Source organism: Eriocheir sinensis, chromosome 28 (genome assembly GCF_024679095.1).
Source record: "Eriocheir sinensis breed Jianghai 21 chromosome 28, ASM2467909v1, whole genome shotgun sequence".
Classification (NCBI taxonomy): domain Eukaryota; kingdom Metazoa; phylum Arthropoda; class Malacostraca; order Decapoda; family Varunidae; genus Eriocheir; species Eriocheir sinensis.
Genome location: NC_066536.1, coordinates 7,032,234 through 7,048,858, shown reverse-complemented (window position 1 = coordinate 7,048,858; position 16,625 = coordinate 7,032,234). Strand labels below are relative to the sequence as shown.

Genomic DNA, 16,625 nt, shown 5'->3' with positions numbered 1-16,625 from the left:
TGAAGCGTGTAAGGTGTTCCGCTGCTACGGTCCATTGGCGCATGAAAAAAGACCCACGCCTTTCCGATGGGTGGCAAGAACAAGTGTCACCCTGAAGCATCGGAATTCTTCTCGCAGGAGTCCTCAGTTTGTCCCCCCATTGTCCCCCAAAACACGCTTGTCTGAAGAAGCCTAACGCTGACCGACTCATGCGTATGCCTCTTTCACTAACATCGCTGTAAAAAGGAGGGAAGTTAAGATGGAGGAAAGGGGAGATATTTGTTTACGTCGGAGAGAATAATAGAAAGAGGTTGTCAGAAAAGTCCGTCATAGGGTGAACAAGGGAAAGAAGAGATGAAGGAAAGGAAAGAGAAGGATGAACACGAAACTTTGACGTGAAAATCCAGTAAAAGCCTTAAAGTGTGGAATTATCTGCCCCAGACGGAAGGAAAAACGACATTCAAGTAGTGAATATACACACATCTTATCGCTGGGAAAGTAAAGGAGGGGAAAACAGAGAGAGAGAGAGAGAGAGAGAGAGAGAGAGAGAGAGAGAGAGAGAGAGAGAGAGAGAGAGAGAGAGAGAGAGAGAGAGAGAGAGAGAGAGAGAGAGAGAGAGGGGGGTGGGGGAGGACATACATACATACAAATAGTCAAACGGACTGACAGACAAATACAGACTGACAAACAAATACAAATAGACGGACAGGAAAATACATACAGACACCCAAAGACAGGCAGACACTCACAGACAGGCAGACGTACTAAGCAGACAGACAGACAAACTGACAGAAAGACAGACAAGCATACGCTGGCATACTTACAAACAGACAGACAAATACACACACATCATACAAAATCAGACAGACTGGAAACACGGATATAAACATACAAACATACATACATACAGACAGACAGACAGGCAGGCCGTACCACATGCGTGAAGTAAGACTCGCTGGAGATGAGGGCGTGGGCCATCAGGAAGGCGTGGTGGGCGGCGGGGTCCCGGGTGCCGTGGGCCAGCAGCACGCGGCCCGAGCCGAGGGAGGGCGCCAGGCGTGTCAGGTCACTGTCCTCGTAGCGGCGCCCGGACCCCTCGCTGTCGGACGACCCAAGTAGTCGCTCCGCCCAGAAGGACCCTGCGCGGGGGAGGCGTGATGAGGGGGTGAGGAAAAAACGTCATGGGGTGGGATTCGAACCCGGGCCCGGTAATTTTTAGCTATGCGTGCGAACCGTTTCACCTTAAGGACATTAGAATATCAGATACTCAGTACAGAACAGGCACTTGCCGTGGGCGTGCCGGGCTATTAATTATTGACTAGGGAAGTAGAATGGAAGGCAGTTAGACAGTAGAACAAAGAGTAGAGCAAGAACAAGAGCATTAGTACTTGTTGTGGGGGCGCTTGGCTGTTGACTGAGGAAAGTAGACAGGGGGGGAAGTTGGACAGGAGAACATACAGTAGAAAAGACTTATTAAACAAAGGCGCTAATTATACTTGCTATGGGTTGGCCAGATTAGGAAGCAGAACAGAGGGCAAGCGGACAGTAGAAAAAAGTGTGGAGCAGACTAAAAGAACAACCGTCCGTTTTGGAATACCTTTACTACAGACTATTTGCAGAAGGAGCAACAACGGGCTTTTTTTGAGGGGGAGAGCCCTTAGCTGTCTTCTGTTAAAAAAAAAGCGTATAGTACTTATCGTGGCAAGTAGAATGGAAGGCAGTTAGGTAGTAGAACGAAAAGTAGATTCGACTAAAAGAGCGTTAGTACTGACCATGTCCGCGCCAATTAGTAAAAGACTGGAGGGCACCTGGATTGAACAAACAGTAGGACAAATTAAAAGAACAAGAGCGTTGGTACTTGCCGTGGGCGCGCCAGTCCACCACGGGGTTGACGGCGGCGACACACTTGAGGAGGGTGGGCTCGAGGGCGGTGGCGTCGAGGGCGAGGGAGGCGCCGGAGCCCCATCCCCACGCCGCCACGTTATTGGGATCCAGGAAGTCGAACTGCTCCAGCATCTTCCTGAACACACACACACACACACACACACACACACACAGGGGAAGGGAAGAAGGAGGAAAGAGAATATGCGTGTGAAAAAACGTTACATTGTTGATTTAGATATTTTGTTGTAAATGTTTGAGCCTTTTTTTTGTTGTTGTTGTTTTATCAGTTTTCGACTAAAATTGATCTAGATATTTTATAGTGAGTGTGATTTGATTTTTTTTTTCTTTCGCTGTAGGTTTCGTTATTATTCAACTTTTTCTTTGTCTTACTTAGGTATTTATATACTATCACGAGTATCTAAGGTGTTTATATATATATTCTTATCTAAATTTGTCTACCTTATCAATTATCAATGTCGTTGTAGCCTACTGATTGATATTTCACTACTGTAAACAACGTACGTGATTTTTATAGCTACACACACACACACACACACACACACACACACACAGACACACAGACACACACACACACACACACACACACACACACACACACACACACACACACACAATGGCGGTGTTTCCTTCTCAGAGGCCAAGAACAGTTACTATGAGAGAGAGAGAGAGAGAGTTGTTGAGTTGTATTTACCACAACTAGGTAAATACAACTAGGTAAATACAAACGCACACGCACTCACCTCACCACCTTGGCCATGTGCATCGCCAGCGTGTGCGTGGAGGAGCGCGTGGACGGGTCGCTCCCCCACAGCAGCACCTTCGCGTGGGCCACCTGGTGCCCGGAAGACAGGTACTCCCGCCAGCCCAGGTGCCACAGCGGGTGCTCCACGTTCCACTCGCTCGGCCCGACCCTGCACCGCGACACCCATTAATTCATAACCACTCATTACCACATTAACCATTCATTAACTCTCATTACCACTCATTAACGCCTTCACTAACATTAACTTCTTGGTCAACAATACTATCTTCCTCCTTACCAGTACACTATGGTTGGTATTATAAGACACTTTTCGCTCCTCACATCAGCTATTTCTAAAGGTCAAAGAGGGGGTCACTCGGGTTCTATTGAGTGTTTCTTTAGGTTCACGGTACAGAAGAAGGGTCAAACTACCACCAGGGTCATTAAACTACTCCTAGAAATGCCCACAACTCTTACGAAAGCCTTGTCAAATATGTGTTCTTGGGCAGTGAAATGTCTTATAATACAACCCTAGCTATAGCCATTCCTCTTGCACCATAACATTCACTAAACCACTATAACCTCCATTAATTGTGCATCATTCCCACTGTCACTAACACCATAACTGACACTGATTACTTCCTTGATCAATACCATTACCACTTACCGGGACACCATAACCATTCTTTCCGCACCATAGCCACTGTAACACCTATTAACTGTACCTCATTACCGCTGCCATTAACGCCATAACTAAGATTGAGTAGTTACTTCCTAATCAACAATACCATCACTATTTCCAGCACACCATATCCATTCTTCCTACACCACAACACTCTTTCGGCCAGATCCTGCACCATAATACCCATAAACCATGCATCATTACTACTGCCATTAACGCCGCAATAAACAGTACAGTCAACACCATCATCAGTATACCATAGCCTGCACCATAACACACCCATTAATCACCACCTCTACACTATCATCATCACCATCAGTACTACATCCTAACTTGCACCATAAAACTCATAAATCATTAAGACAAATGGATCAAACACAGACACAGACAGAAAATTAGATAGACAGACAGACAGACCACCACCACTACCACCACCACCACCACCCCCACCCCCACCTTCACCACCACCACCACCACCAGCCCTACTCACATCTGCACGACCAGCGGGTAGAGCAGCGTGTCGTCCTCTGTTGACCAGCCCGGCGGGAGGGTGAGGGTGACCGCGGCGTGCAGGGCGGGCTCGAGGGCCACGTCCAGGGAGATCACCACCGGGAGGGCCAGGTCATTAAGCGCCACCCTGGGGAGGAGGAAGGGGTAGTCAGTGATGGGGGGGAGATGGAGGGTTGTGCAAGGATGGGGGGAAGGGGGAAATTGGAGGATGAGAGAAAGGGAGAAGGGGGAAGGGGAGAGGGAGGGGATGGGGTGAAGGATAAAGGTTGATTTCGAAGGTAACGTAAACATGCCATCACTACCACTACCACTATCACCACCAGCACCACCGTCATCATCATCAGTCATTAGTCATTACTAGTCCACAAGAGGAAAATGCCCTTCCCATCGCTTCCCACCCCTCCCCGATGTTAAGGAGCTTCATCCTGCGCCGGAAAAGAATCTTATGTCATCCCTTATCTGGTTATCTGACTGGCCACTTATACGACTCATGTGCTGCCACTGTTACTTTGGTTGTTCAATGTATAATATGACCAGCCTAAGTCGACCTCTGACTATCTAACGGTCGTGACTTCTACGACTCCTGTACTGCCACTCTGTTACTTTAGTTGGTCTACTTTCTCCTCCTCCTCCTCATCCTCCTCATCCTTCTGATTTACCCGCGCAAGTCCACTTCTTATTAACTCTATGAATATCCCCAACGTTAATATGTATCCCAGTCCCTGATAATCGCTCAAACCAACACCCTCCTGCATTCTTGTTAACCTTACGAATATCCCTAACGGTTATCTGTCTCCTAATACCTGGTACTCATGCACACCAATACCCACCAGAGTTCTTATTTTCCTTATGAATATCCCTAACGTTTTTCTGTCTCCTAATACCTGATACTTCCCCACACAGCCACACCAATACCCACCTTCGTCCTTATTAAACGTTTGAACATTCCCAACGTTTATCTATCTCCTAATACCTGATACTCCCGCACACCAACGCCTACCTGAGTTCTCATTAACCGTATGTGCCCCCAATTTTTGTCTCCTCATCCCTCACACTCCCTCACACCGACACCCACCTGAGTTTATCTTGCTTGTGGAGGGCGGTCGTTCTCGCTCGCGTCTTATTGGTGGCGAGGCGCAACAGGTGTGTGGAGGGGAGGTCGGCGCCCAGGCAGGTGACGATCATGTAGGTGAGCGCGGGGTTGGGGTCGGCCTCCACGTAAGGGCACCCGAGGAGGCAGGTCACGCAGTTCACCTTCTGGTCCTCCTTATAAACACTGTACACTTGCTGCCGCCCCGCCCCGTTCTGAAGCTCTGGAGGGAGAAAGAGGGAAGGATTGGTGTGTGTGTGTGTGTGTGGGAGGGGGTCTGAAAATTCCGCCATAAGGTGAGGAAGTGAAGAGATGAAAGAAGGAAAGAGAAAGATGAACAGGAAACTATGACGTGGAAGTCTGGGAGGAGAGTAGGGGTGAGGGGGGGGGTAGATTGCGGTTGTGTGTGGGATGAGGTGAGGGTGGGTAGGGGTGTGTGTTTGTGCGTGGGAGGGAGGAGTTATGGGGGTAGGGGTCGGGTTGTGTGTGTATGTGTGTGTGTGTGTTTGTGTGTTGGTGGGGTGGGTGGAGGGAACGTGTTTGTCTTTGGTTATTTTCCTTTTCCTGCTCATTCATCTCCCTTTTCTTAGTCTTCTTAATATCTCCTTCCTCTTCCCCTTCTCCTCCTCCTCTTCCTCCTCATCCTTCTGATTCATCCTCTTCTCCTCCTTCTTTTGATCTTCATCCTCCATCTTCTTCTCCTTCTACTTCTTCTCCCCTTCTTTTTCCTCTTCTTCCTCCTTCCTAAAACTGAAAATTATCTTACATACAAATCTCTCTATCTTCCTCTTTCTCTTCATCTCCCTCTCAATACCCGCCCCCTCAACCCCCTCCCCCCTTAACCCCCCTCCCCCTCAACCCCCTCTCCCCCTCAACCCCCCTCCCCCTCAACCCCCCTCCACCTCAACCCACCTCCACCTCAACCCCCCTCCACTTCAACCCCCCTCCCACCTCAACCCCCTTCCCCCTCAACCCCCCCACTTCAACCCCCCTCCCTCCTCAACCCCCTCCCCTCCTTACCTGAGCCCCTGAAGTACACGAGGCTCCTGTTGGTGTCGTAGCCGAGCACCTGCGTCACGTGGTACTCCTCCAGGGGCAGGGGCGCGTGGCGGCCCTCCTTGGCACCCACAAGAGCCACGTGGTTGTGCCAGGCGCCGGAGAGGGTGCGGACGGACCAGGGGAACACAGCCCAGCTCCCCGCCCACACCACGGAGCCCACCACCGGGGATACGCCGCCGCCCTCCTTGTGGTTGACGTGCACCTGAGGGGGGGAAGGTGTGCTGAGGGTGGGGTGTGGGTGGGTGGTGGGGGTGTGGTAATAGAGGGTTGGTGATGAGGGTGAGTGCGTGGTGAGGGAGGGGCTGTTGATGAGGTGGAGAGGGTGGAGTATTGGGTGTGGGTGAGAGGGGTTCACTGAGTGTGTGGCTGAAGGTGAGAGGATGAATAAGTGGGTGTGGGTGTGATTTTTTTTCTTTTGTGTGTGTGTGTGGTGAAAGTTGAGTGAGAGTAGAGAGAGGGGTTGTGTGGAGTGTAGGGTGAGGTTTGGGTGAAGGTAGATGATGATGGTGAGGTGATGGGGGTAAGTGACGGGGGTTTACTGAGTGATTGTGTGGTGAAGGGAAAAGCAAGGGGGTGGAGAGAGGGGAAAGTAGTGAGAGTGTGGTTGAGCTGTCGGATGGTAAAGGTTGGTGAAGGGAAAGGGATGGTGAGGGGGAGGTAGTGAGAGTGTGGTTGAACTGTCGGATGGTAAAGGTTGGTGAAGGGAAAGGGATGGTGAGGTTGGAGTTCTTCCTTCATTCCTTCATTCATTTAGTCCGTCAGTCAGCCTATCATCCATTCAATCATTCACCAAGCTATTCTAAGACGAGGCCGAGGGGAATGGAAGGGAAGGAGCTCATTGTGGACTCCTTAAGATCTTGTGTTCCTATTCATACCTATAAAGGATGAGGTAAGAGCAGGAGGAGGAGGAGGAGGAGGAGGATTAGAGGACTACGAAGTGAATCTGGGGAAGAAGGAAAGTGGAGAATTGGAGGAAGAGAGGAAGAAGAAAAGGAGAGAAAGACAGAGAGGGGAAAGAGAAGGAGAGGGAGAAGAGAAGAGGAGAGAAAGACAGAGAGGGAGAAGAGGAGGGTTGAAGGACAGAAGGGAGAAGAGGAGAAAGAAAGAGAGGGAGAAGAAAAGCGGACTAAGACAAAGGAGAAAAAGGGAAAGGTAGAGAAGGGGAAGAAAAGTAGATAAAAAAAGAGAAGTAGAGGAGAGTAAGACAGAGAAGGAGAAGCGAACGGGAGAAAGGCAGAGGAAGAAGAGGAGAGAGACAGATATGATGATGAAGGGGAAGAAAAGGGGTCCTACATCATCATCCTATTCATATATTGGAAACTGAATAAAAGGGAAGGGGAATTTAGGGCAGGGGTTTGTCATGAAGCCACCCATTATCTTGTGTTGGAAAGGGGAAGGGGAAGGGTGAGAGGGATGGCTTGGATGGATTGTTAAAGAAGTGATGGGATTGTCCAGCTGGGTAGTGACGTATTGGAAGAGGAAGTGATAGTGGAAAGTAAAGACATTTTTTTCGGAAAGGTGACGAAAGTGGGGAATGTTAGAGAAAAAAAAAGAGAAGTAAAGGAGATTAAGACAGAGGTAGAAGCGAAGGGGAGAAAGGCAGAGGAAGAAGAGGAGAGAAGGACAGATAACTTGAAGGGGAAGAAAAAAGGGGTTGAAAGATAAAGAGGAAGGGGAAAAAGAAAGGGTGGTGGTGGTTGTGGTGGTTGTGGTAATGGTGGTGGTTGAGTTTGACTTGAAAGACATCCAGTATTTTATTCCTCCTCCTTTTCTTCCTCCTCTCCTTCCTCTTTTTCTTTCTTCTTTAATTATTTTACTATTTTTATTCCTTTTCGTTTTTCCTTCTTTTTTCTATTTTTTCCTTTCTTATTCTTATTTTTCATTACGTCATCATTCCCATCATCATTGTTATTTTTTCTCCTCCTCACCCTTTTTATCCTCCTCCTCCTCCTCCCCCTCCTCCTCCTTCCTCTCTCTCTCTCTCTCTCTCTCTCTCTCTCTCTCTCTCTCTCTCTCTCTCTCTCTCTCTCTCTCTCTCTCTCTCTCTCTCTCTCTCTCTCTCTCTCTCTCTCTCTCTCTCTCTCTCTCTCCTTCCAGAAGCGGATTACCTAAATCTCTTCTTCATAAGATAATCTTCTCTCTCCTTCTCACCACCTAGCCTTTCGTCCTTTCCCTTCCCCTTCTTTCTTTCCTTTTCTTCCTATTTTATTTTTTTCTTTCCTTCGTTCGAACCTTCTTTACTTCCTTCTCCTTTTCCAAGTCTCCTTTCTTCCCTCCTGCATATCTTCCTTTCTTTATTCCTTCCTTCTTATATTCCAACTTTCCCTCCTTACCTCCGACTTATCTTCCTTCATTCCCTCCTACATATCTTCCTTTCTTTACTCCTTCCTTCTTATATTCCAACTTTCCTTCCTTACCTCCGACTTCTCTTCCTTGCTTCCTTCCTTCCTTCCTTCCTTCCTTCCTTCCTTCCTTTCTTCTTTCCTCCCTCCCTTCATTCTTCTCTTTCCTTCCTCCTTCCCTTACACCCTGCAGCCTCTGTCATTCCATTCCCACTCTCTTCATTCCTTCACCATATTTCCCCTCCTAAGCCTCTTTGCTCCTCCTTCTCACCCCCCAAAACCGTGACCTAATTAATTTGTTTGACCTACTAACCTATTTTAGGGACCCCACCCATGGCCCTATGAACACCAATCGACCCCCTAACCCAGAATATGTTCATCATCATCATCATCATCATCATCATCATCATCATCATCATCATCATCAGTAGCAGCAGCAGCAGCCATTACTAGTCCATCGATAGATCAAGGCCTTTTCGAACGTTCTCCACTTCTGTCTGATGTTAGTGTGTCTTCCTGATACCAAAAGCGCAGCGCCTCCTTGCTCTCCACCCTCATGAAGTACTAGACACATTATTTTCTATTTTCCATTTTTATTAATTAATTTTTATGACTTCTTGACACACCCTGAGCCATATGTGACCCTATGTGACCCTTGACCCCATGACCCAATCAGTAACTCTGACGCTACGCAACCCTTGACTTCTTGACACGCCCTGAGCCTTGACCCTACGTAACCCTTGACCCCGTGACCGTCGCGTGACCCACCAGAGAGCAGTTCCATGACGGATGTTCACAGGTGGCCAGGACGGCGGTGCTCTGGTCACGCGAGGCCCACGACGCCCACACCGTCGACGCGTTGACCCAGCCCATGCTGACCAAGTAGTGGGATCTGTGGGGGGGAGGAGGCGTTAGTGTGTGTGTGGGGGGGGGGGGGTCTCTGTGTGTGTGTGTGTGTGTGTCTGTGTGTGTGTGTGTGTGTGTGTGTGTGTGTGTGTGTGTCAGCCCTGAAAGTCTGTGATTTATCTCTTTCCAGCCACTGGGTAGTAGTTTTTTCTACATTACTAACCACACGATAATTTCAGTCATTCCGAGCGAAGAAAAGGGATTTGCATGAGTTAACAGAACTTTGGGGGATAAATATGGCCAGTTTGTTTTTGTCAGTAAATGTTAGGCACGAATCTTGGGAGAAAACACATCATATATAACTTCCACTCGCCGCCGCCACCGAGTTCAACATCCTCTTTATACTCGCCAGAAATATATATTTTACTCCTCGCATTACTCTTTACTTATCAGGGCTGGATGTAGACTGTTTGGTAGTGGGGGGGGGGGCATTGTTTGCGTGCTTCTGTTTGTGTGTGGGGGGAGGGGCGTTGTTTGAGTGCTTGTGTGTGTGGGGCGTTGTTTGAGTGCTTGTGTGTGGGTGGGGCGTTGCTTGTGTGCTTGTGTGTGTGGGGGCGTTGTTTGAGTGCTTGTGTGGGGGGGGCGTTGTTTGTGTGCTTGTGTGTGGGGGGCGTTGTTAGTGTGCTTGTGTGTGTGGGGACCATTGTTTGTTTGCTTGTGGGGGAGGGGGGGGGATTGGTGGGTGGGGGAGTGGGCGTGTAGGTTTGGACGGGTGTGGGTGTGTGGCTTACTGGAAAAAGAGTAACTTAGTATACTTCTTTTTCACTACAAAAAAGTTATATAAAGCCACCTGCGTTACGTCTATCCTCTCACATTGAACGTACACATGCACAAGGTGGAGGAGTGAGGGACTTGTTCATTCTGCTACAGGGTCATACATGTTCAATACGGGGTGTGCACAGACCGAGGGAGGAAAGAACACGGAATGTACACCAGGGCGAGGGAGGTCAATCAGCATACAGACATAAGAAGAGGCGATAGTAGATATATATATACACGCTACCCAAAAATGGATGAATGGGCGTCTTATAATAAAAAAAACAAACATGAGTATAATAAACTCCTCATGTGCTTGTTATGTGCTATTTACATTTTCGTCTACCTGTCATGCACCGTGTCAGATGTGCAATATATGTACACACACCCACACACACCTACACACACACACACACACACTCACTCTCACACTCACACATCCCTATCATCATCATCCCTCACCATTCCTCATCTATAACAATGATATCTAGAACAACCGTATAAGTTAGGCACCACCAGCACAGAGAGGAACACCGACTCTACGTAGATTACTCAAACAGCAACAGCAGTAACAAAAACATCGCCTGCAACGCTTGAGAACAGTATGTATTTTGAGACCACAGTAACAACCACATCAGCTACGATAAAATTACGTAGGAGAGCCACCACCAAGAGCAACATTTACTACGACAACACTATCAGCAACTACGACTACTACTACTGGTACTACTACGACTACCACAAGTACGAGTGATACCACCGACAACGGCTATGCAAAAAAGATGGACGTGTAGGAATCGGCTGGAAAAGGTAGACTTGCTAATCAAAGAAGGGAGATATTCAGAGACTGTACTGTAGATGACCTGTCTATCAAAACTGTTTGCATACGAGGGAGTAATAGCTACAAGATTATTTTTATACAAGTCGAGAGACAGATAAATAGAAAGAGGGGTAGATAGGTAGATTATCAGACAGGTAAAAAGATAGGTAAATAGATAGATAGATTGATAAAAAGAAAACGAAGCTCGAACAAAAAAAAAGATGGATAGATCAAAATAATAATATAGACGTGAAAGAACATATTGAAAGAGAGAGAGAGAGAGAGAGAGAGAGAGAGAGAGAGAGAGAGAGAGAGAGAGAGAGAGAGAGAGAGAGAGAGAGAGAGAGAGAGAGAGAGAGTACTACCATTCCCAACAAGAGGATAAAACATTCACAAACACACGCACGCAAGCACAGGTAAACCTACACATGTAAACTTTAAAGTGTGTGCGTTTTCGTGTGTACCTTTACGACCATTCCTTTATCCTCTCCTTCCTTCCTTCCTTCCTTCCTTCCCTCCTGTCTTCCTTTCTTCCTTGTGGGTGTTTGTTTGTTTGCTTCTTTGTTCCTGACGATGAGCAGGAATGAAAACGAGGAACAGCAAAACACACACACACACACACACACACACACACACACGCACACGCACACGCACACACACACACACACACACACACACACACACACACACACACACACACACACTTTTTACCTTGTTCCAATCCTCAAATTACGAGAGAGAGAGAGAGAGAGAGAGAGAGAGAGAGAGAGAGAGAGAGAGAGAGAGAGAGAGAGAGAGAGAGAGAGAGAGAGAGAGAGTGGTGGTGGCGATGTGTGTGTGTGTGTGTGTGTGTGTGTGTGTGTGTGTGTGTGTAGTAGTAGTAGTAGGAGTAGTAGTAGCAGCAGCAGTAGAAGCAGTAATAGTAGTAGTAATAGTAGTAGTAGCAGTAGAAGCAGTAATAGTAGTTGTAGTAGTAGTAGTAGTAGTAGTAGTAGTAGTAATTGTAGTAATAACATACACAACTTAAGACTGTGCTCAAGTATTTTTTCTCTCCACTCTTCCTTTTCTCTCCCTCCCATCCACAGTGCACACCCCCTCGTCCTCCTCCTTCCTCGTCCCTCTCCTTCCCCTTATCATCATCATCATCATCATCATCATCATCATCTCCAGAAATTTAGGCTCAGTACGACCAATGAAATTTCTTTTACCATCGATGCGGCACTATGATGAGGATTAAAAATACACACCACACACAATAAATGCTGCAAACTGAATATTACTCCTATACCCTAGAAATAGATCCAAACATACCACTACTTGGACTGTGATTCAGCGCCTCAGCGGATGTTCAGTATAATCAGATGATAGATCAGTTTATTGTCTTTATTGTATAACCCGCGTTACCTTACTGAAATAGCCGAAGACAGACTTATTCGAAACATGAGCTGGGCATTTCTTTGTTATTCATTTGGTCCTTTACTGCGTTTGTACATGTTTGGTGTTTGTAGTTCGAGGTCCAGGATAAACATAAATATTACATGCAGTTGCAATCGTTTTTCTCAATATTTTCGCGTTGTTCCGAGTGATCTGTTTTCTTTTGACGTTTTCGTGAGTATAAAATATTCTAAACGGTTTTCTCTCAAGCTTCTCCTCGGTCATCGAAGGGAAGAGGTTCACCCTTTCCTGCCTCCTCGGAAGATTTATGAAGCCCAGGGCCAGGGTCATCCTCTTGGCCAGGCGCTTATCGGCTTCTAATACTGCGGCGCCTCGACATGATGGAGTGGCCACACCTGCTCGGCACGCTCCACTGGAGGACGTGTAGTTATTTGGGAGAGAAAATATTCTTGATAATAACGCCAAGAATGTTCAGTAGTTTTGCTCTTCGGGTAATGGCTGGGAGAATTTGAGATGGACGTGATCGTAGTGAATATCTGAGACACACCGCATAACGCATGCTTTCACAGATCTTTTATTTTTGTACTCCACTTTTCTGCTCTGAACTCCAACATGGGGATTTTAGGTTCGATAAAGCTAAAGACAATCTTCAACAAATACCATACTTAGATATTTACAAGACTTCCTGAGCAAAATTGATTATCTTTCTTTGATTTATTTGATCAGATGTTACTTTATTGTATCGCCCCCTGTCAATACGATGACGTTTTTAGTGCAGCATTGCTGTGATTTGCGTCTTACAAATAACACTTTTGTGACGCCACCTGAGACAGTAGCTGACGCAGCCTCAATTTTTCAAGAAGATTTTCAATCCAAAGAGAGCAGACCCTACGTACTTAGCATTTCACACTGAGTTTCGGTTAAGAACTCCATAAATTGGCTATAAAAAACTAAACATACAATTACTTAAGATCTTGTTAAACCCTGGAGAGCTTGACTTACTCTGTGATGGGCTCGGGCGGGACGAGCCGCGTTCTGGGCCGCGGGATCTTGTTGCTGGTGAGGTCGTACACCCACACCCACACCTCGGGGATGGGCGTGTTCACCTGGGGGAGGTGGCAGGAGGGAAAAATATATGATATGATATATATATATATATATATATATATATATATATATATATATATATATATATATATATATATATATATATATATATATATATATATATATATATATATATATATATATATATATATATATATATATATATATATATATATATATATATATATATATATATATATATATATATATATATATATATATATATATATATATATATGCTGGTGACCACTCAGGAAGCAAGAGACACACGAGCAACCGCCTTCGTGTATCACATCTGAATTACCTGAATACGTAATACCCCAAAGCGCGTGGCCAGCTCGTGTTTCTCTTGGTTCCTGAGTGCTCAAGAGGGAGCATAATTATCACGCGCTGCTTAATCTATTTACTTGGATATATATCGAATGTGTTTGTGTGTATCCACACACACACACACACACATACATATATATATATATATATATATATATATATATATATATATATATATATATATATATATATATATATATATATATATATATTACTGCTACTAATACTGCTGCTTCTACAACTACTACTACTACTACTGCTACTACTACTTCTGCTGCTACTACTACTACTACTACTACTATTACTGTGGCACTACTACTCCAACCACTACCACCACTTATATCACCATTACCACCCCACCACCACCAACACCAACACCCACACGCCTCCCCCTCCCCCCCACCCCCCCAGGACACTCACGGTCGGGTACCGCAGCGTGTGGACGGTCGGGTACACGTTCTCGGAGTAGACCAGTACGGGCAGCTCCCGCACCCCGGACTCGTTGAAGGACGCCGCCGCCAGGTACTGCCCCCCAGGACTCGGCCACACGGCGTTGTTCCGGCCCAGGATCTCTGCAACGACACGCCCGGTGCAGGTATGGCTTTACGGGTTTGCTGTACCTGTGGCTGTGCTAAGGTGCCTCGCTTCCTGGTCTAATTTGTCGTGGTGTTCGCATGCTGTTGTCTACTATACATTATTTTAGGTACATTGTGTTTTTTTTTAACTTCATACTACTACAACTACTACTACTACTAATACTACCACTCCTACTACTATTACTACTACTACTACTAACACCACCACCTTTATTTTTCCTCTCTATTGCTATTAGCGCTCTTTTGTGTGTGTCTGTGTGTGTGTGTGTGTGTGTGTCTGTTTCTACATGTCTGCCAGAGAGCACACGTGTGTCTCAGATATTTTACTTTTACTACCCATATTTAACCCAACTAGAGTACACACACACACACACACACACACACACACACACACACACACACACACTCCCCCGACCCTCCCCCTACCCCCACCCCAAACATCCCCCCGTTCACCCCATCCCCCCCTACCTACCCTCGTAAAGGATGTCGGGCACGCCGTTGTAGAGGAGGTCGGGCGTGGCGTCGGTGGTGAGCGTGACGGGGTTGTGGTTGGGCGCAGGCAGTAGGTACAGGTTGGCCTCGTGCACCACCACCAGCTTGGCGCCCGTGTCCCCCACCCAGGCGGCGTGCTGGTACCGCGGCTGCCCCACGTCGTGCCGCCACAGCTTGAGGGGGTAATAGTGGCTGGCGGGGGGACGGAGAACAGTTAGAAGAGGCAGATAAGTAGAGAAACAGGGATGAAATTTACTCTCACCCTGTCTCACCTTTAAAATTTTAGCGCTAGTATGATTTTTTTTTCTTACATACTAGGGACAGAGAGCGGTCACATGGAGGCAGATAAATAGAGAAACAGGGATGAAATTTACTCTCACCCTGTCTCACCCTTAAAGTTTTAGCGCTAGTATGATTTTTTTCTTACATACTAGAGACAGAGCGGTCACAGGGAGGCAGATAGGTAGAGAAACACAGGGTTGAAAAAATATACTCCAATCCTGTCTCTCCCACTCAGGCGGGAGAGAGAGAGAGAGAGAGAGATGAGGAAACATACCCTTACCCTGTCTCTCCTATAAAGCTGAACGTTGGTACCATGTCTTTTACTTACTAGGCTTAAAACAACAGCTCGAGTCGGCTATAGTGGCTGATGGAAGGACAGAGGGCAGTAAGAGTTATACAAATAGACTGATAAATGGTTAGGAAAGGAGAGACATTTTGTTACCCTGTGTTTCCTATTAAGGTGTAACGGTAGGATCAAGGTATTCTGTTCACAATCTTTTCGCAGTGTAGTGGCTGATAGAAGGACTGAAGGAAGTAAAAGGCCCACAGATATATGGATAGAGCAATAGATAGAGAAATATAATCAGAAATCTAAAGTCCGTATAGTACATAGAGGTAATTTTTGCATTATGATTCTTCTGCGTATACCTACCACCACCTCAGCTTGGGTTGGTGGTAATAATAGTAGTAAGCGGGTGAAGGATCGTATGGTTCACAGAAGATAAAGTAAAGATAAAGAAAGATAAAGAAAAACAGGGAGAAACATACTGCCGGGAAAGGTAGAGACGGAGAGGTGCGAGAGGTGTGTGGAATAAACTTAGGGAAGAAAGATGTATCAGACGTAGTATGAGAGGGAGAAAAGTAGTTAGGGGGTGAGTTTATAAGGGAGATGACAGTTCGATAACCCATAATGCAATGAAGGAGGGAGAGAAAGTCGTAGATAAGAAAACGGAGACTGACAAACAGAACAGACGGGGAAAGGAATAGAAATAGAGACAGACAGAGAGACAAAAAGAACAGTAGGGAAGGCATGGCTATAGACAGACAGACAGAGAGAGGGAGAGGTGAACAGACGAGGAGATAGAGACAGATAAACACCAACGGAGAGACAGAGAGGCGAACAGCAAGGAGATATAGATAAAGACATACAGACAGAGAGAGAGGTAAAAAGACGCGAAGATATTCAGACAGACACAAATAAAGAAACAGACGGGGAAGTATAAATAAAGACAGACACACACAAAGACAGAACACACAGGGAAGTATAGAGACGCATACAGACACAGAGAGACAGACAGACAGGTAAACTTAGCATCACGAAATTATATGAAGGTGGAGATGCTTAATTTGGATGGTTCGTGGGTGGATTTTTCTGGCCTGAGTGGGTGAAGGTGAGGGAAGGAGGAAGGGAAGGATAAAAACGACCAGGTGGGCGGGAGAGGGAGTTAGTGCGTGAGTAAGTGTGTGCGTGAGTGAGGGTGGGGCTGAAACTCACTTTACCTTTACCTGCAAATTAAAGGAACTGTCAACTTGGTGTTCGTGTTACCGCAAGTTTGTATTTTTCTGTCTTTTAGCAACCCAGGAATGACTGATATACTCTCCAATGTTTTAACATTTCTTTACATTAATATT

The 16,625-nt window shown here is 46.4% G+C and overlaps 1 protein-coding gene across 18 annotated transcripts in view; it reads right to left on the bottom strand.

The window, feature by feature from the left end:
* Window positions 1–16,625, bottom strand: part of LOC127004435 (prolyl endopeptidase FAP-like) — a 117,824-nt gene that overhangs the window by 5,335 nt on the left and 95,864 nt on the right. For all 18 annotated transcript variants that reach the window (XM_050872137.1, XM_050872134.1, XM_050872135.1 and 15 more), the window contains 10 exons: window positions 14,692–14,903; window positions 14,044–14,195; window positions 13,189–13,292; window positions 9,078–9,201; window positions 5,929–6,169; window positions 4,894–5,131; window positions 3,799–3,945; window positions 2,625–2,795; window positions 1,842–1,999; window positions 913–1,118 (listed from right to left, as the gene is read on the bottom strand). In XM_050872137.1, the coding sequence (XP_050728094.1) occupies window positions 913–1,118; window positions 1,842–1,999; window positions 2,625–2,795; window positions 3,799–3,945; window positions 4,894–5,131; window positions 5,929–6,169; window positions 9,078–9,201; window positions 13,189–13,292; window positions 14,044–14,195; window positions 14,692–14,903 (1,753 nt within the window). The remainder of the gene's footprint in view (window positions 1–912; window positions 1,119–1,841; window positions 2,000–2,624; window positions 2,796–3,798; window positions 3,946–4,893; window positions 5,132–5,928; window positions 6,170–9,077; window positions 9,202–13,188; window positions 13,293–14,043; window positions 14,196–14,691; window positions 14,904–16,625) is intronic.